Source organism: Daldinia decipiens, assembly GCF_022478715.1.
Source record: "Daldinia decipiens strain CBS 113046 unplaced genomic scaffold F4813scaffold_25, whole genome shotgun sequence".
Lineage (NCBI taxonomy): Eukaryota > Fungi > Ascomycota > Sordariomycetes > Xylariales > Hypoxylaceae > Daldinia > Daldinia decipiens.
In genome coordinates this window covers 405,292-424,196 of record NW_026054568.1, presented here as the reverse complement: position 1 = coordinate 424,196, position 18,905 = coordinate 405,292, and the positions used below count along the sequence as shown (strand labels likewise).

General features: G+C 46.1%; 5 protein-coding genes and 1 non-coding gene across 6 annotated transcripts; 1 reads left to right on the top strand and 5 right to left on the bottom strand.

Annotated features, from left to right (window-relative positions):
* Positions 1-1,281: 1,281 nt before the first annotated feature.
* Positions 1,282-3,431, bottom strand: F4813DRAFT_146356 (fatty acid/sphingolipid desaturase). The gene is made up of 2 exons (XM_049238896.1): positions 2,955-3,431; positions 1,282-2,872 (listed from the first exon to the last, which is right to left on the bottom strand). Exons 1-2 carry the CDS (start codon positions 3,137-3,139, stop codon positions 1,369-1,371), a joined length of 1,689 nt encoding a protein of 562 aa, XP_049098096.1. The 5' UTR covers positions 3,140-3,431; the 3' UTR covers positions 1,282-1,368.
* Positions 3,432-6,234: 2,803 nt separating this feature from the next.
* Positions 6,235-8,052, bottom strand: F4813DRAFT_146255 (uncharacterized protein). Its single transcript, XM_049238894.1, has one exon. It carries the CDS (start codon positions 7,769-7,771, stop codon positions 6,242-6,244), a length of 1,530 nt encoding a protein of 509 aa, XP_049098095.1. The 5' UTR covers positions 7,772-8,052; the 3' UTR covers positions 6,235-6,241.
* A 1,709-nt stretch (positions 8,053-9,761) lies between these two features.
* Positions 9,762-11,693, bottom strand: F4813DRAFT_146304 (nucleolar essential protein 1). The gene is made up of 4 exons (XM_049238895.1): positions 11,492-11,693; positions 10,898-11,169; positions 10,254-10,805; positions 9,762-9,871 (listed from the first exon to the last, which is right to left on the bottom strand). The coding sequence occupies exons 1-3, from the start codon at positions 11,529-11,531 to the stop codon at positions 10,329-10,331; spliced, it is 789 nt and encodes a 262-aa protein (XP_049098094.1). The 5' UTR covers positions 11,532-11,693; the 3' UTR covers positions 9,762-9,871; positions 10,254-10,328.
* A 2,523-nt stretch (positions 11,694-14,216) lies between these two features.
* On the bottom strand, positions 14,217-14,308 carry F4813DRAFT_t98. Its single transcript has one exon. It is a non-coding gene; the product is annotated as a tRNA-Pro (tRNA).
* Positions 14,309-14,697: 389 nt separating this feature from the next.
* Positions 14,698-16,352, bottom strand: F4813DRAFT_365460 (glycoside hydrolase family 25 protein). Its single transcript, XM_049243920.1, has 3 exons — positions 15,886-16,352; positions 15,332-15,818; positions 14,698-15,254 (listed from the first exon to the last, which is right to left on the bottom strand). Exons 1-3 carry the CDS (start codon positions 16,030-16,032, stop codon positions 15,223-15,225), a joined length of 666 nt encoding a protein of 221 aa, XP_049098093.1. The 5' UTR covers positions 16,033-16,352; the 3' UTR covers positions 14,698-15,222.
* A 1,582-nt stretch (positions 16,353-17,934) lies between these two features.
* F4813DRAFT_146224 (nucleic acid-binding protein) lies at positions 17,935-18,848 on the top strand. The gene is made up of 2 exons (XM_049238893.1): positions 17,935-18,244; positions 18,359-18,848. Exons 1-2 carry the CDS (start codon positions 18,098-18,100, stop codon positions 18,731-18,733), a joined length of 522 nt encoding a protein of 173 aa, XP_049098092.1. The 5' UTR covers positions 17,935-18,097; the 3' UTR covers positions 18,734-18,848.
* The last annotated feature ends 57 nt before the right edge of the window (positions 18,849-18,905 follow it).

The window sequence follows — 18,905 nt, the reverse complement described above, 5'->3', positions numbered from 1 at the left end:
AGAGGTTGAAGCAGCGAGATGAGGTTAGTATATATAGTCTCAACTATGCCGTCAGGAAAAGAACGGTTTATCAACCTCTCCGAATCCGAACCAGCCGTTAGGGTTACAACGTACTTGCTTTTTTGCACTTTTCACTGAAGATATCGTGACCATGCACATAAGGCAAGCCTTGTCTCTTTCGCCTTTAGGTGCGTCACTGGCCGCGGAATCTTTCTTGAGCTCCATGCAAGGAAGGGAAGCTGCAGGAAGCATGCCGGTATATGTAAGACTGTAGCAAACAATAGAGTAACTAACATGATGTAGGGTTATATGCGAGGCATACTTCTGCCAATCTCGTGCTCGGCCCCAGATTACTAGTGTATTAGAGCAGAGTATAAGATCCAGGGGTCCATATTGGTTGGTGAAGAACCGCACGATGTCCTCTTCCTCTCAGCCGTGTAGCAGCCGCGGATTCAGTCTTACTTATCTGGGTATATTCTGCAAGCCGGGGCTAGATTCCTGCAAGAAACCGACGGGACCAGCCGTGTATCGACTTACGATGCATGTTGCCGTTTGGCAGGCCGAGTCTTTCGACCTCGTAGGATTCACGCGGCTGTCAAGGAGAGCATTTCTTTAACCGCCGAAAGACAAAAGCCAATAAGGCTAATACAAGACAGAGAATCGCGTCAGGCATGAGTAACAGAAGAGGTAATCGAAGCAAGCCGCCACCAATAACTTCTCCGCGGTCTCAGCTGTCTATACTATACTTGGTTATACGTAACTTGGGTTACGACGTAAAGGGGCAGTGAGCGTTGCACAAGAGCATTAAATCAATCTATATGATAATTGCCAAAATCAGCTCACAATAAGGCAACCTCTCAGGCACGCACATGTCCCTGTCGTCCGGTAGGGCAGCAACGTGGTTGACTGTCTTGTCCATGGCCGTGGGAGCCTGATTTGGATGAAAACCCCTACGATAGCGCAGCCCACCGCGCTCAATTCTAACAAGATAGTTGACAAGTCGCAGATAAAATTACTAAACCTAGGTTTGATTAACCTGGCTCGACATTGTATTGGTTCGCTACGGGATGCTTTGGTCTTGGAACCCGAAAGTTATCAATTTTCTATTCATCCAGAATGGTTAGATGGTCCGACTGCAATATCGCTAAGTTTAAGAACACCATATCTCGTAAGAATCCCAACGACGTTGCATTAGGTTTTCAGAGGGTCGTAAGGCATGACGTCTGAGAAACTTCTCCAACATCATACCGAGTCAACCCCATTCTATTTTCCGTTGGTTGGCCTCCGCCACGGGAAGAGGCCGCTACGCTACCTATGAACAGGGCTTATCAAAAGCTACAACAAGATGGGTAACACCATGCTAAAATATCAATGATGGTGTCCATGAATGGGATCATCGCCCTCGGAGATGACCTTCTGACACTTGGCAAGGATGGCTGCTTGCCTCGACACTTCGGCTAGCGTGCCAACAACCTGCTTATTACCATCCACGAAGCCGTATAATGCATACGGGATACCAACATCATTACAGAAATCCTGTACTAACTTTTGCGTGCGGCGGAGATTATGACGCGGGATCCTGGGGAATAAGTGGTGGATGACTTGGAACTGCAGGCCGCCGTGGAAAAAGTCCAGCCATTGGGGGCATTCGATATCCATGGTCGTGCGGAGCATCTTCTGGGGAAATGATTCGTGGGGCCCCATATCAGAGGTGCTCATCGCGAAGTGGGAAAGGCAGATCTGTGCGTGGACTGGCATGGGCACCATATGGCTGATCAAGAAGAAGACAAGTCGATCCGAGTTATTAGGAATCGACTTGTATAATACTCCATAGAAGTACCAGGTGATGAAACAGAGCTGTCCAGTTATCTCGAGCCACCCGTGCCACCAAGCAGGTCCCTTCGTAGGGCCTCTGCGAGCGAGCAGAAAGTCCCAGGATAGGCGGTAGAGGTTCAAGCGTCCAAAGAGGAGAAGTACGTAGTAAGTGTAAGGTTGAATTCTGAGCATGAATTTTGCTACGGCATCGTATTCCATTACGCGGTCGTAGAAAGTGGAACGCATCGATGTGAAGAACCGGTGAGACACGGCCATGAACGGCATATGTTCGATGTCCGGGTCATGCTCCGGTGCATTCGTAACGATGTGATGCACGTTATGGTTCCGCTTCCACCATCCTATTGAGAGACCACCGAAAAAATCAGCAACGATGATGCCAATAACCGTGTCCGTGTGGAAGCCATGGGTAATACCCATGTGGCCAGCATCGTGGGCCGTGAAAACGAGCTGATGCCAGAATGCACCTAGACACACCGCACTCGCAACGTACCAACCCCAGTGTAAGAAGAGGAAGGTGAGGCTGAAGAGGATTGAGTATCGTGTGACTTCGATTGCATACGCCCAATAATTGCACTTGTAAAGATCTTCAGCCTTGATTCGCTCGCCAAGATCGCGATACTTGGCCACGATGGCATCCTGGGTATCAAAATCCAGGGAGGGATACTTTTCCAAGTCTAGAGTCATCTTCTCCCTGGTAACGGTGTCGAGGTATGACATGCCATCATCATCAGGTTCCACCGAAGATACCGAACATGTAGATGAAGATTTGGGTGCTAATCCATCAACGCCACGTCGCTTTCGGATCACGGCTTCTGCGCTGTCATCGAAAACCGGGGAAGGCTCCCGGGAACTTGGGCTGCTCGACGCACCCGTGGAAATGACGTCGCCTTCTTCAACCTCGTCCTCGATCTCGTCGCCGTCCAGCAATGGTCTGAATTTGCCGCCTTGGACAGGGGGGATGAAGTTGGTCCACCTTCCTTCAATTCTACCAATTCGATAGCGGTTCATCCGCTCCCTTGTTTCGGCGGAATGGAGACTATAGTAGCAAGACATGTTAGAGGACAGATGATTCTAATGCAATGCACGTATAAGGTTATACAAGTGAGGGCAGCACTAACGCAGTGACTTCGTCGGTAGCATCTCGACCAACCATGTGTAGGATCGCCTTGTCACCACCTGGGTGATACGGTAGCCATGGATCGGCCTTGAATACATATTGGTTGGCAATGAAGACGCGTCGTCCGTCTGCGATTAAACCTTCGATCTGCCTTCTCGACAGTAGCGGGTATGCTTTTTCGGCCATTGTCGTCCACCAGCCTCTTTAGGCTCTTGGGTACATATAGGAAAGGGACACAAAAGGTCTAGCTCGATGTTCCGGTGACAGTTTTACGCAACCATTCCAATATATTGCGAAAAGGAGGGTATATGGAACTATGAGGGGTTGTATAAGAGATTAGGCTCGTTTTTATCAAAAAAAGAATTAAAAGCAATTGACATTAAAATGTCAATGTTAATGTTAATGTTTAAGGTACGCCCCTTGTCAAAGAAACCTTAAGAGTCTAACCTAGGCAATCTAATCTCGGATGAAGAGCTTTGGGAGCTAAGGAAGAGCGGTGGGAACCGAAAAATGGGGGTCAAACTCACCGTAACTCTCTGCACACTCCGTTTGGGTTAATCGTTAATCCCCCTGAAGGCCTGGCCAATGAAATAGGCCAATTGAGCCACGATGCTTTCCCCATTACCCCACTTTTGCAACTACAAATCCAACTCTAGCAAGAACTTTGAAGCTAAAAAGCTAGGTACACAGCCACAACAACTATCAACATTTAAAAATTACCTTCTTCCAGTTTATTACTTGTTAACCTAATATGATAATAATACCACACATCACGTATTTACTATGCAAAGTACTAATACAATTGTGAGGACAATTGAAAAGGTATTAGTTAGAGCCTTAAGCAGCCGTTTAAATCCGCGAGGAATCCTTATCATCAGTGCACATACATAGTACGCACAAACCCAGCTGATCCAACATTTGCAAAAACTAGGTTCCGAGCTCTCAACTACACTACAGATGTACATACATACCTACATACATACATGGCTAGCTCATCTATGTATGTATGTATAACTGCATGGGATGACTTGTAAATCACATCCTTGCAGTCGTATGACGCACAAGCACGCTAGATTCCAAAACAACAGAATATCTTTCCATAACTCAAACTCCTCGAATCACAGGATTTTCCTGAAAAATCGATCAGTCACTTGTAGAGGCCCTTATTAAGCTGCAGTGTTATATCATCGTTGAATACAACGTTGAGAGTAGCTAATGTCGAGTTCGTATGCTTCCAAATAGCTTCACCGGCGTTACATCAATTGGAAGACGACGTGTATAGAACCCTGTACCCCAAAATAACCAACAGGTCATGATCATCCGAGCCAATTTGAAATACATATGTATAGAATAGCAGTTAATTATGTGGTAAAGATACAACTTCCTATTTTGATTAACTAACTAACCTAACTAACCTAGTTAAGTATTAGTTCGCCTATCGTTCAAACGGGCTACCTACCTACATATTGGCAACGGTAGAGATATTTTACCTTGGCAACAGGATTTATTCTGTAATTGTATGTAAAATAGACAGACGACATTACGAGGCGAACCATCTAACCTATATGTATGTTTACCCCATGTTTAAAAGGGGGGAAACCTCTAGGGGTAGGATACCTATGGATTGTTTCGTACTCTATGTTACAGTCTTATACCAATAGACAGAATATGGAAGTCCCTGCCTATGCTATAAAGCTTCCCCAATGGTGTAACCCATAGAAGACCTTCGAATATCAGCTGGGTTAGAATAACCACAATATTCGTTTCGAGTTTCGGGTTCTCCCGGTGAACATTTACTCATGGACTATCCTCTTTCCACGAGCCTCGACAACGGTGAACCTGCTGGATGTACTCTATAGAGTTCATTTTCTACCTCTTTTACATGAATAGGAAAACGCAAGCTGCCAAGCTGGCAAACGTATAGTTCCTCTTATACTAGGTATTGCATTGAAAGGAGGAGTCTATAGATATAGTAATTAGAAAGCACATACTACACCAACCGACGTAGTCAATAGTAACGTCGTAAATGTACATGCAGCCTTACATGTGCTACACCAAGCGCTCGAATAGAATACCGTATACTAGTCAAGTTTATATATATCAATTTAGGTGCTTCATCTCGACAAAAATCAAAAAACCAAGTCACATTCCAGAAAACGCCTTGGCGCGCGCCCATACTATGTAAAGGAGGGCTCGAGTTACAATGTCGGACTCGCGAACCGGGCCCCGCGTCGTGCCATTTGGGGGCTTTCCGCCAGAGAGAAGAACAATATGTAGCAAGAACGAGGAGGCAGAGGCCGAACCAGAAAATTAAATGAAAAAAAAAAAATAAAACCCCTTCGTTTTTAAATACTTCATTCAAGACCCTGACAAAGGGCACATGGCCAAGTACTACCTCTGCAGGATCACATGCCTTGAATATATCCCTTGACATACGTAGATGCCATCATTTTCGTTAGAGCTACCAAGAAATATATATTACCCAGTGCCGTGTTTGCCGTGTTTGCCGTGTCCAGGTTGGCAACTATGTCAACCCAGAAAGCCTCTGCGATGATTCACGGAGAATTCCCAACTTCGAAATAAGAGGAACTGCACAATGAGTATAATCTTATCTTCCCAGCGTAAGGGTGAAGCGTACGTACGTAGATGACAATCTCGAGTATTGAGCTCTAGCAAGAGCTGCATAGACTTGACCTAGTAACCCTCATCTCTAACCAAGAAGATGACAAGCAAAGGAATTTGAATGAATGGCCCTGACCTACCTACCAAGTTATGATTGCAAGTACTAGTCTAAGTCGTTGAATCATACTTAAGGTATCTATTATAAAGATAATCGTCGTGTCCTATCACACCATCATCCAAACCAGCCCAAGCAGAATCTTCTACATATATGAGGAAGACGTACCTTCAAACCCCATCACAAAATCCGACATACCATGTAGAGTCGTCAAGACGTTATATAGAGGAAGACGAAACCAAATTATGTTTATGTAGGCCTAGATATATTCCTATTCTAACTGATTCCCATATCCATATCCAACCCTTGCCGCCACCCCATGGCTCGTGGTCCGAACCATATCCTCAGACCTCCTCCCATACCGGATAATATTGAAAAGTGTTTCTATCCTGGTCAATGGCTCTTAAAAAGTTTAGGAAGGAAAAACCAAGAAAAAGGAACCCCCGCGTATGCGTATTGTCATCTTAGTGTTAAGCTACTTCTCAAAAGCGCTTATGGAAGACGTTTAGCCCCAAGACTAAACTGCAAGTGCGCTTGACGAAGGCTACCGCTCAAACATACTGCGACCGCTTCCCATGCCGACTCCCAATATTACTGATACTATCACTCGGCGCTACACTCCCTGCGTCATCATCATCCCAGACCACATAACCGCTACCGGCATGGCTCTCCGGACGTTTCACACTCCGTGATCTATTACCCCCAGACCCTTTAACTGAATACCGAGTTCCGGCTTTAGACTGAGGTCGCGGGGGCGAGTTCCGTGTGCCGCGAATCGTGCCAGCCGATTTATCGGTGCGAGCCGAGACATACGTCTCGGTCTCTACCTCACGCGGCCGCGATGACGCAGATGTGTGCTTGGAACTAACATACGTGCGCCAGTCTGACTCCGAGTCGGGTGAGTGCCGCGAGCTCGCATGGCTGCGGGAGTCAGGGGCGGGGGCGTGTCTGGACCGGCCTGTGTTGCTGCGATACTCTGATTCCATCGGTCGCCTCTCGCCGTGTTTCGATCCGGCACGTCTTCTGTGCTCGTGCTCGTCGATCATGTGCGGGCGTCTAGATGAGGATGCCTCGCTGCGGCCGCGCGACCGACTCCTGGTGGTGTAGTGACTTGAGTAACGACTAGCACGGTCGTCCATGTTTTCGATCGCTCTGCCTCGCGAACTACCGGCCTGAGAGTGACCACCATTGTAGCTGCTGGGAGGGTAGTACCGGGGCCGGTCCGGAGGTTGGGCCGGGTATGTGGACCGTCTAGTAAAGGGCGGCATATCATGACCCTGGAACGTCATAGGCTCTTGTTCTTGCTCTTGCTCTTGCTCTTGTTTGTTCTTTATTGAATTATAGGTTAGCGCGCCACCGACAGCAGCGCCCACCGCCAGACCGAAGACGGCACCCAGGACGGTGGTAGTGTTCAATCCTTTTGGGGCCTCCTGAGGTGGAGTCTCGATAGTTGATGATGTCGCAACGCTTTGTCGCGCTATAGTATAGGAATCGCCACTAGAAGCGCGGCTACCCACCGTGGTGCTAGGCCCACTGGATCCGGCGATAGACCGTGGTAAAGGAACCAAGGGAGCTCCAACATCTAGAGTCCAGTCAAGGACACGGCTGGATTCCTGGGTAGATGAGGATTGAGACCGGGTTACCGTCGATCCTGCACGGCTTGAGGCATACTTTTTGGAAGAATTAGCATGGACAACCTCCATGATGTTTCCGTCAAAATCGCCGATAATGGCGCGACTCTCTTCGTCTGGATCTGCGTTCTGTATGCGTAGATAGTTAACGCTATAGTTGCCGTCCTTTAGTTTAGGGTTCGAACGCAAGGCAGCTCCGTGGAAAGCGGCAACGGCCGAGGGTGATTTCGCCGAAAGGACTAGGCGACAGGGTTGCACAAATTGTGAGTCCGGGTTGGTATTCTGCTTCACTTCGAAGACCGGCTCGGGGGAAGATGAAGAAATATCGCCAAACACTATCGAGGCAGGAGTGGAAGATATATATCGGAGACCAAGGGGTTGAGCTACAGCGGCGTAGAACGAAGCCGAGGGAGCTAGGTCTTTGACTTGGACAAATGGTAGGACGTGCATATCTCCAGGAGCTACTGGTCCGTGACAAATTATCGAATAAAGTGGAATGAGACGTTAAAACGACTAGGTAGTCGAAGCTGAGTGACTCAGAGCAAGCACAACTGGCTCTGGTGATAGCAGTATGCACGAATACTGATCGAGAAGACGGGAAAGCGTTGCAAGGGAGATGCAGCTAACCAGCCAGCAGCGATGTGGAGCACGCCTGAAGATATAAGCAACGAATGGTAAGGTAGAAATCGTAAAATCGAAAAGCCGAAAGGAGTGTATTAGGTGGGACAGGGTGGAAACGAAGAGTGTTGTCTATATCCCAATCTAAGTGTATAGGCGTCTCGATATGCAAGCCAAGTAAGTATGGCGTATTTTAACATCAAGAGGGGAATGTTGTAAGTAAAGATTATTGAGTTGATAGAACTCGAGGTTTATTAGATATCTCAACTTCGGTCTAATAGGATTAATAATTAGAATTAGAACGATGATGAACGAAAAGAAGTCGAGAAACGAGCAAGTTTATGAGTAGAAATATACCGACTTCAATACCTATCTAGTATCATGGTGGGAATATTTATGCGTGAGCCGCCAATAAACGGGCTTCTCCCAAAAAGACGATAGTTAGGTACTGATGCAGGAGACATCTTGACCTGTCTTTCAGAATTTTCCGGGAGGTGATCCACTCCCCAAATAATCCGATGCAACTGGATGCTTGAATTAGTCTAGTTGCGTCTATCTCACTCATTCACACACGTGTATTGTGATAGATTGAATGATGAACAACCTGGCGGGGGATTCGTAGTGGCAAGATGAATATCCACCATAGCTGCATGTGCACGATGGCCCATGAAAAGATTCATGATCCATGGTTATTGATATTGATGTTGTAAATATAACTCAGCTGAACCATGAAAGATACGAGATGGATGGCTTGAGTCCGAATGGCACATGCTGGTCTTCATAATGATGTTGCTATGCAGATAGCAAGCAGGCTGCTTGAAGTGACTATCGTTTTTATGATTTTTTTCCCTTTTGGCGGCACAATGGCGCTGACTCTACAAAATGCCTCCCTATGGCAGTGGTGGAAGGGCTGCCACGTTAGATTTGCGCCCTATATTGAATCGCCGCATGCCTGAAATGCCTTACCTTCCGACACAAGCTTGACTCGAAACAATAGCTACCAGCATGAATGGAGCTTCTGCAAGCAAAAAGTAGCATCTTGATAGTATCCTAGTAAACAAATTGGTCGAGGGGAATATAGAGTTGCAGCAATGTGGGATGTGGAATGTGGAATATGGAATATGGAATAGTTTAGTGGAACAGTTTAAGTGGAATAGCTGCGTACAAGAACATATGTAGAAAGGTAAAGAGGGTAACTGACTACCTCCTTCCGCGGACCAAACAGAATAGCACTTGCCCTACTTTTTATGGCTAGTTACAGTTACACATCGTGGAACTTGACAACACAATGTCTAGGTAGGTATGTTAGGTTAGTACTCTCATGTACAGACCAGCGTCGTGTGAGGTGGGTAGGTACACGTAAGGACCAGATAAATCAACTTTTAACAGGTATTCCCAGTTTGACCTTGTCAATTAATTGCGTGGTTCTGAAACTAGGTTCCTATGGGGTACCTATACATAGACCCATGATTGGAGGTTATGTACATGAGTCTAGTACCTATTACATGTATTACACCACCCCATTTCCCATTTCCTTGCCGAAGACTCGTAGATTCGCAATCCTAACCGAGACCATCATCAAAACGGCTAAGTGTGACCGACGCATAACAATACCATCTTCTCAGACGCAGACTTAACCATAAGATCTTCATCTTGCACCCCAATACATACATATCCATCTTCCAACCAAGTATCACTGGATTAGGGTATCCAATGCCTACTTAGAAGTAGATCAATAGTGAAGGGGATTATGAGGGGACGCTGCGCCATCGAACCGGTGCCTCCACCCTGCCTACTTCTATCGCTGACGCCGATGTCCGTTCCTAGAAGCGGATGGCTCAACAACAGATGCTCCAATATCCAGCTCACTCTTCCGCAGCTTAATCCGCTTAAACTCATCCAATAGGCACGACGTAAAGCCGACGTATCGTTCTGTTACAAAGATTAGGTCCGCTCTCAGCTAAGCCATGAGAACCTCGTAAAAGGCGGGTTATACGTCTAATTGACTTTGGCCCCAAGCGCTTGTCTTGTCCCATGGTCCACGCAAATCCTAGCATCGGACTAGAGAGGTGAGCTAGCATAAGGGGGAATTTGTTATAAAAGAAGGGAAACAAAGAAAGAGGGTTGTGGGCCAAGTTGAAGTAGCCCACACAAGACGGCGAAAACGTCTTGGATCTCATGTTGAACGCCTGATGTTTTGGTTGCAAAAACAGAGACTGAACAAAACCCGTAGACCCAAGCTCCGGGGATACCTGCGTCTGCCACCATGTTGTATGGCGGGTTTCGCGAAGCACACCCGCTTTATCATTCATACCTAATACGTTCCACTACCTACCCTCCTCTTACATTCCCCTTTTCCTCCTCGAGGGGCTCAGCTTAGGAGACTATCTTAGAGGATGTCCCAGACGTCCTCAGCAGCGTGGCAAAACTTGCTGCATGCAACACTAGCCGAAAGGCTGTATTGGCTAATTGAGATCTTCTCGTCTACATACTCGTCGGCGAAGTTGTCTGGGCCTTTGGCCATGGCACCCACGAAGACACATATGCTTTCCTTTGGCCCAAGAGTCTGCATGTAGTCTCGTACGCGCACGGTGGCCGAGTCAAAGCTTAGAGTGATCTTGCGGCAATTGGGTGGAAGATGGTCCGTAATCGGGTTCTGGATGACTCGGAGGAGCTTCTCTTGCGAGTTGGTAGAGCGGATAGATAAGCGATGGAGCAGCTGAACCATCAAACCGGCAAATCGCTTGAACGTTCGGGGAATACGGACAGTAGGCGACACCTCGATGAGGACACCCTTTGCAGTCTGTATATATATTTGCAGCTTGCCTGCTTTGTTGATGGGCGAATCCAGAAGGGTAAGGAGACACTACATTAGTGGAACACAACGTCAGCATGTTGAGTGCCAACTGAGACTAATGTCTTGTTGAAGAGTAAACGAAATATGGCGCTGTAGCGTACCTGATGTGTAATATCGGGTCGGGCGTCGCTGATGTCTCGGTTCATCTTGCGCATCACTCCTATGTGCTCGTCGCTGTTGAGAAGCGAGTACTTGTCCTCACGCTGCATACCGGCACGACCAGCGCCGCCACCGTGGGAGGCCTTGTATGTCTCTAGACTGGCATTGGATAAGACTACTATGAGTCTCTGACTGTCCTTGTCATTGGAGGCTATGGGTACGTGCTGTTCGGCAACAAGTTGGGGGAGAGCCGGAGGAGGTAAAGATTGGGTGCCTGCGGAAGTAGGCATTGTTGTTAGAAAAGCTGTTTAGAATTGCGAACGGGCGGAGAAAAATAGAAGGTTGTGTTTGCAGATGTATGAACTCCCGAGGGGCTTTAACGCGGCCAAAAGGGTGTCTTTAATCCAGCATATCACAGTGGTGTGGGCAGGTGGACAAGTCGCAAAGTATTGTACAAGCGTGCGGCTGAGTAGCTCGGAGCAACCTATATGCGATATGTGGAACAACCCAGATGATTCCCGTCTCTTTCCCTTTATCTAGAAACCGATCTGGAAACAGCAGAAGGGGATTAATAAAAAAGCAATTGTCAAACTTACGAGGTCGCTTCCCAGCACGATATTCTACTGTGGAAGGCATGGTCGATTTGCAAATAGTACAAGGTGATAAAGTTCTTAGCAGAGTTTGTTAATGCAAGAGCAATACAGCGAATCAGGTAGTGATCGTAGTAAGTAGTGAGTACAAATAGTTATGTCTCGTGAGAATTTGTATAAAGCTGAAGAGTGAAAGGTCGTCAACGGGACGGAGAATCGAAGCGAAGAAATTGTTAAAAAGGATTCGGGTCGGGTTAAGCTACGGATGTGGGGAGGATTTTTGTTTGTACATATCGAGTCCAGTTCGGTAAAACAACTACGACTTCCCTGCATCTTGGCGACCCTCGGACCTCCACCGGTATAAGGGATTGCTATCGATGCAGTAACTTCCTATCTACCCCGCTATAAGTGCTACCTACTCGCAGTTGCCCTTGCTGACAGCTTAAAGGTACAGCACGTTTTTCTAAAAAGACAGTTACTCAGGTTACAGTTGCTGCTACCATTTCGCAAGCACGTGTAGTACCTAATCGCATAACACATGCATGTATGAATGCATTATGTATGCAAGCCTCAGTCGAGGATTGGATGATTTAGGTACTTACATATGCACTTAGGCACGCTAGAAAGAAAAGCAAACTCCCCTTACTGTCATGTACCGATAAGATTATATAGATTATGTAAATCACCGTTCTTTTAAACACGCCCAGCATGTTTCTAACTCATAGGTAGCCTGCCCCTCCCATGTCTATACTTTCAACCATTCCGGCCTAGAATTGGAATACCTACGTAGGTAGCATTATGTGCTGGATCCAGTTACCAACCAGAATTTCATCGGAGTACGGGTTCACTAAAAACAAACAATGCAAGCCATCGGCTCCATCCCCAGCCCGATCTCCGGCTCCGTAATTTTCTATACTCTAACATATATGTTATCTTTAAAATCCACTAAAAGCAAGCAGAAAAGCAACGAATAAACAGTATAATACTTCCTGTGAGTATTAAAAAATGCAAAAAAAAAAAATAAAAATAAAAATAAAAAATAAAAAATAAAAAAATTATGCGAGCCCGCTTCTTCCGAAACGATATGTCAGATTCGAAGGAATACAGAAGTGCTTATGGCTTAACCCGTAGGCATAACCGATGGAGTGGTGAGCCTTACTCAGCCTGCGCCCCGGTTCCTACGAACAGAGCATCCAGCCTTTCGGAGAAACTCAACCGGCTATCTGCAATTAGAACTTTCTGCAGGTGATACGAGTCCCGCTGCGGGGAAGCCTTTTAACTTCTTAGGACGCAAAAAAAATGTCTGAGCTCCAGCAATCAAATTATACTAAAATAGCTTCCCTACGCTTTGTAATACCTGGACTAGGAAGGGATAAGTATGCCCTGATAGTATAGTGATAGTATAGTTGACTAAGCGGTGAGCATGGCTATGCAGACATGTAGGTATTAGGCGCTAAGAGTATATATAGATGGTCCTATACAGGAAAGATAACAGGAAAGATACCTATTCAAAACTTATCCCGACATGTAAGCTGACAACCCCGGGTTTATAGAATTGACTGACTGTTTCGGCCGAGAATAATCCTTGCATAATATAACGATTAATATATGTAACAATCGCAAAATACGTATATTTCATATACAAGCGATTATTCGCTGATCGAGATGCGTCCAAAGGCCAACCGACAATTTATTGCTGTATTCTCCGAATAGTATATATTTTATGTAGGCCGGGCTCGGAACTTCCCCGAATAAGACCAGATGCCCGAGCGGGATATCCTGACTCGATAAGCAAGTGCAGGTAATCTATCATAACCCAATTGGTTCTTCGGGTTTCCGTGTTCGGTCTTGGACGTTTATGGTAAGTATTAGTTCGTGACGTTGATGGTTATCGTGGGTAGCCAGGTATATCTAATCACAATCCCGGGCTAAGAAGAAAAAAAGGGTCTAATAAGAGTAACATGAAGAGATGGTGCGAATAAGCAACGTTGATAGTATGTGTGATGAGTTGACTGCCTCTCTACATCGCGTATGGTCATTTTCACTTGGTATTATGACATGATCAAGTGGAAGCATTCAATGTTAAACATTTAAAGCCGAAAGTGCAGCTTATGATTCCGTAATTCTAGAAAGTCTAGTTATAACATTTACGGTTTATATTAAACGACGATGTCACTAACCTAGTTAGTTGGTACGTGATAAGTCTACTAAAGGTGCTACTTGACGTATAATATGGCATTCGCCATCAAAGTGTCATCATGCTGAAAGGCTATTGAATCACAATCAACTAAACTCCGTACAGAGGTTTAGCATCACAATCATCTGCTGATATAACACATTTCATGGGCGTTTAATACCTTCTTAATCACCCCTAAGCCTTAAGTGCTCAAGAACCTAGTAAATATATATAGGAGTTTATTGTCATCTAAGTTCCCAATAATAAGATTCTGTATGCATTATGACTAACTACTTAAAAAGTCGTTACACGTATTCATCTTGAAAAAAAATTAAGTTAGAATTAATAGGTATTCCCAAAACTGTCTCCGAGTCTATCTAACAGCATCATGATGAGCGTCAACAGTATTCAGAGAATATTGAAAAATACCATCTAAGGGGGTTTCGGTATGCTCAAATCCATATGGTGGAATACTCTAAAATGGAAGCTATTGTTGTTAGAACATCTAAACGTTAATAACTACTTGAAAAAAGAATAGTTCTTGAAAAAAAAAAAGGGCACCTATGGGGTTCGAACCCATGATCTCTCCCAAAGTTTGCAACTCGAAGTTACCCAAAGGGAGCGAGTTTCCACTTCTCCAAGGCACCGCTGCGTTATTTGATTGTTATATCACAGATAGAAAGTGGGATATTTAACTTGCTCGTCGTTGCGCGCTGGTACCAGATACGAGGTACCGGGCAACTAGGAAGCTATCTGCAACTGCGACAAGATGTTAAGGCCCATGCACAGTCCAGGGCACTTCGGCGTCGTAACTTCATGAATCACCCCAGAGACGACAATACGTATCTGCACTTGAATCCTTAAGCACGCCCCTTTATTTATACCTACCTCAATATTAAAAAGAGCCATATGGATGAAGAAAGACTGCAACATCGGTGGTCCTAACACAATCTTTCAACCCTATACATAATAAATCTAAGGTTTGTATATCGGTTGTGCAGCTTCGGAATTAGTTTGCCTTAGAGAAAAAGTGACGACCTGTTTGGCCTCGATGCAACTGTCTATTCTTTATGCTACCTACGTAGTTGAGACAAAGTATGAACCTGATTTTACAAATATATAGACTAACTAACCTTTCTATCTATATCATCCCTAGACACATCTATTGTAGCTTACAGGTTCACTACAACACATCTCTAAAAAAAAGCTGATACCTAGACCTGCTACAATCCCAATAAATGGATACTTATACTTTACATCCCGTATCAACTCCTATAAGCTCGCTGCATTCCCGGAAACAACAATATGCTACCGAAAGAATGCAATTTTAGGATATCAAGTAATTAACCCAGCCAAATTCTAGAAAATACCTAGGTTAGTCATGTCGTCTTTCTAAAGACCAAAACCAACAAGCTTAATATCTAATAAAAGCGACCCCGTAGTGTTAGGTACCTATTCTTAATAGGAGAAAAGTCCCGTAAACAAAGCATCCTAAACGTAGCAACAAGGACCAGTCGTAATTTAATAACCTCGACAGTTGGCTAAGTATGACCTAAGACGACTAGCCAGAAGCCAATTTCTTCAACTCCGTGACTGCAACAACACGTTAGCCAAGAGACAAGGAAAAAGAACTAGGAAAAATAAATGAATAAACAACACTAGGTACTCACGATCCCCATTAAACGTATCCGAATCGCCCCCGTACTTATACGCATCATTAAACTGCCAAATCGTATAATACGGCCACCCCCCCGGCAGCGCCCCCGCGCTCCCAGCATACCGCGCAAGCACAAGCGGATTCGTACCGACGAACGCGCGCGACCCGCCCGTACAACTCGACCACCACGACGGATTCGTGTACAGCAGGGGATACCGCCCCGTCCTGCCGTGGTACGTATCGCTAAAGTCCCCGATCCACGAGACCATGGCGCCGGTCGACAGGCCCGCACAGTCGCCTTCTAGGTCCAGCATGCCGGGCAGCGTGATCCCGTCGCCAGACCACCCGCCGCCGTGCGCGAGGAAGTACGTCGCTTGGGCGGCGCCGGAGGACGATCCGGGGCGCGCGAAGTGGTAGCTGCCGCGGAGGAGGCCGGCTTTGGTGGCGCCGGTGTAGTGGGCGCTGAAACTGGGGTCTTGGTAGGTGGTGCCTTCTGTAGCCTGTTCTCGCCTGGTAAATTTCCTCTGGGACATATTTGGTCTGTGGATATAGGTAGGTAAAGCTTACTTTGATGATGACGAAACGTGCTCCAGAACTATATGCTGCTCCAAAGTCTACGCTCGACTGGTAGTGAGAGATGTCGAAGCCCGGGACAGTAGCGAGGGCAAGGCTGCTGAAGCCTAGACAGGTAGCAACGAAAGTCTTCATGTTCATGGTGGCTAATCAAGTGCCCGTGTTCTAATGGTTGGTATTTGGAGACATGCAGACACCTGATTGCTGCTACGGCAGGCTTTATAGTTCTTTAAACAATCTGGAGGACAGCTACAATCTACTAGACCTATAGTTATGAAGAGTATGAGGTGGGTAGATAGGGGTTTATACTATCCTGGTTGAGAGTCAGGCTTGCCAGGTAGTACAGTTTAGACATTGCTTAGATGTCATTGGTTATTCAGGGCAGCGAGTTCAACGAGTCAATTCAAGCCTAATAATCGTATATATTTGATCGTATCAGGCCAAGCCAATTTATTTGTAAATTGAGGCTTACCTGGCTATGTATATTGTAAAATTGGCCTAAGGCCCCCAGGAGGCGATACCGGCTAAATTTCGGGTAAAAAATTCCCCCGCAACCTGATTGGTTGAAAAAGGGGGCTGCATATATAGGTACCCACCTAGCCCCTCCTTAACACCAAAAATATCATCGTGGTCTCGAAAATATAATTATTTTTACCCTTAATACGTACATACCTAAGTATCTAATATATAAGCTTAAAATACCACGCGTATATAATAGTATAATTGTCACACAACTAATACGTACTGAATAGGCGATATATAAGGTCTAATTGATGATATTCCTGATGATCTAATTGATTGAGGTAAAATCGTGGGAACGCGTGTTACACCGCTATTTTACATGAGACTAGGGATTTTCAGGTCACCTGACATGGCTGACTAATCTGACAATTAGCTTGTTGAACTTGCTGATTTAGGGTTGACATTCTTTCAGCTCGACTTGGAAGTTGTCGATCGTACTTAGTCTGGGAAAGTGCTCCTGAACATTGTATCGTGGCCTGAAATATGGATACGAACGACAATGATTCTAGTAAGTTGGGAAGAGTTTCCTCCTAATTGGATAGCCGTGTGAGGCCATGACTTAGCGTCGTACTTTCAGCTGCTTACTATATCGCCGTCCTGTCTAAGCTGAAAACCTAGCTAGTGGTATTTTCAACAGAAATTCAGATGTTGTCGCACGTTCCAAGGTTCTGAGATGGTATGCTATAGCATCTGGAGACGCACATGTACTACTTGTGTACCACTTGGTTGCTCTTAAGGGGCAGGGAGAGCAATGGTTTGCCCGGCTTGATCAGAAGAGCTGAGATCCTTTCGAGCGAGCACGTTGCAAACCTCATGATTCATCTATGCTCCTTTCGAAAACGGTAGACGTGGCGTTCATCCGGCCGTATGGGAGACGAAACTCGGTGGTTAGACTTTAGTGGTATCACTTGATCACCTAATTACTGACTTATTCTTGCAAGGAAAATCTGGTCAGCGAGCAGTTATCATATTGTGAAGTCGAAACCGCGGAATGCTTCCGTACTGACAATATGCAATATTGAAGTTGGCATGTTTCAGTCGCCTTCTTAATCTGATATCTGTTATGGACGAATACTCTTACGCGAGGTTGAGTGTAATATAGGGGGGTGGCAATGAGATCCGGGGAATTGAACTGTCTTCCTTGCACTTTTTGATTTGACTCTTGTATTAATTCGGCGTATGAATAGCAGCATATGTATTCATATTTATTCTTTGGCGATGATTGTTATATATAGGTAGGTAACATGTATGGGAGAATCAAGTCAATAGGTAGGTGATTATAGTATGGAGGGGAAAAGGATAAAAAGCACGACCCGATTTTATACTAAACATAATAAAGATACATATGAAAGCTTCAAAGCTTCGATTCATTGCAGGCCGTTATTTTAAACTACAGGTGGATCCCGCCCTACCGCCGATCCCCTATCGATAACTCCCGGTGGAACCTTTTCCCTTACAGTCCCGCCTGTAGAGGTTATGTACCTAAGGTCCATACGGTTATCTTATCCGAGTACGTACCGCCAAAAAGATTTTGGGGCATTGGTGGGATTGTGGAACGAAATAGCAGCAGCAGCAGCAGCAGCAGCTCGACGACAACAACGCAACTTTGCGCCTGACACAAATACCCAATTGAGCAACAGGGAACCAAAAACATCCAAACCGGGGCTGGGCCGCAACACCAAAAATGGCGTCTGAAGTCGCAGCCGCGGCCGCCAATGTCGTGCGGCGGGCCGGCAAGGAAATGCACGGCATCGTGGTGTCCGCCGGGCTCATGGACAAGACGGTGAAAGTCAAGCTGGGGGGTCTGCGATGGGAGCCGCGGGTGCAGAAGGTTAGTCCTGCTGACCTTGAAATAACACTCCCTATATATATATTATATTATATTATATTATATTATATTCTTCAACAGCAACCAGCCAACTAACTCTCTTATATATATATATAGTTCTTCAAAGAACCCCGATTCAAGCTAGTCCACGACCCAGCCAACTCCGTCCGCCAAGGCGACGTAATCGCCATCCAGCCCAGCTGGCGCGTCTCCAAGCACGTCCGCCACGTAGTCAAGCACATCATCGCGCCCTACGGTCCCCCCATCGAAGACCGGCCCTCAGTTCCGACCCTCGAAGAGCGCGTCGCCAAACGGGCCGACAAGCGCGCGGCGAAACTCGAGCGCCGGGCGCTGAGGCGCGAGGAGCAGGCGAGGGAGGCGGCCGAGGAGAGGGAGGCGGCGCTGGAGGAGAAGAGGAAAAGATTGGAGGAGAAGGAGAGGGAGAGGGAGAGGCTAAAGGGGATCGAGACGAGCTTGAGCGATGTTGACTGAAATAAAGGAATTTATTATCCGTCGGAAAAAAGCAAGGGGTTTATGATCTAGGGCGACAAAGCCCGGGCTAGCTGGCCAGCTACGACGACCGAACTGCGGCGGCGACTGAGGAAGACAACCGCAGTTCCACACGGTAAACCTGTATATACCGGAATCACCTAACATGTAACAT

What these genes read in the sequence shown, in the direction of transcription:
- F4813DRAFT_146356 (XM_049238896.1), bottom strand. Translation starts at nt 3,139, where the DNA reads ATGGCCGAAAAAGCATACCCGCTACTGTCGAGAAGGCAGATCGAAGGT. An exon ending in GCTACCGACGAAGTCACTGC is followed by an intron (nt 2,873 to 2,954) that starts GTTAGTGCTGCC and finishes TTGCTACTATAG; the next exon opens with TCTCCATTCCGCCGAAACAA.
- F4813DRAFT_146255 (XM_049238894.1), bottom strand. Translation starts at nt 7,771, where the DNA reads ATGCACGTCCTACCATTTGTCCAAGTCAAAGACCTAGCTCCCTCGGCT.
- F4813DRAFT_146304 (XM_049238895.1), bottom strand. Translation starts at nt 11,531, where the DNA reads ATGCCTTCCACAGTAGAATATCGTGCTGGGAAGCGACCTC. An exon ending in TCGTGCTGGGAAGCGACCTC is followed by an intron (nt 11,170 to 11,491) that starts GTAAGTTTGACA and finishes CTACTTCCGCAG; the next exon opens with GCACCCAATCTTTACCTCCT. An exon ending in GACCCGATATTACACATCAG is followed by an intron (nt 10,806 to 10,897) that starts GTACGCTACAGC and finishes CCACTAATGTAG; the next exon opens with TGTCTCCTTACCCTTCTGGA.
- F4813DRAFT_365460 (XM_049243920.1), bottom strand. Translation starts at nt 16,032, where the DNA reads ATGAACATGAAGACTTTCGTTGCTACCTGTCTAGGCTTCAGCAGCCTT. An exon ending in CACGTTTCGTCATCATCAAA is followed by an intron (nt 15,819 to 15,885) that starts GTAAGCTTTACC and finishes AGGCGAGAACAG; the next exon opens with GCTACAGAAGGCACCACCTA. An exon ending in GGATACGTTTAATGGGGATC is followed by an intron (nt 15,255 to 15,331) that starts GTGAGTACCTAG and finishes GTGTTGTTGCAG; the next exon opens with TCACGGAGTTGAAGAAATTG.
- F4813DRAFT_146224 (XM_049238893.1), top strand. Translation starts at nt 18,098, where the DNA reads ATGGCGTCTGAAGTCGCAGCCGCGGCCGCCAATGTCGTGCGGCGGGCC. An exon ending in GGGAGCCGCGGGTGCAGAAG is followed by an intron (nt 18,245 to 18,358) that starts GTTAGTCCTGCT and finishes ATATATATATAG; the next exon opens with TTCTTCAAAGAACCCCGATT.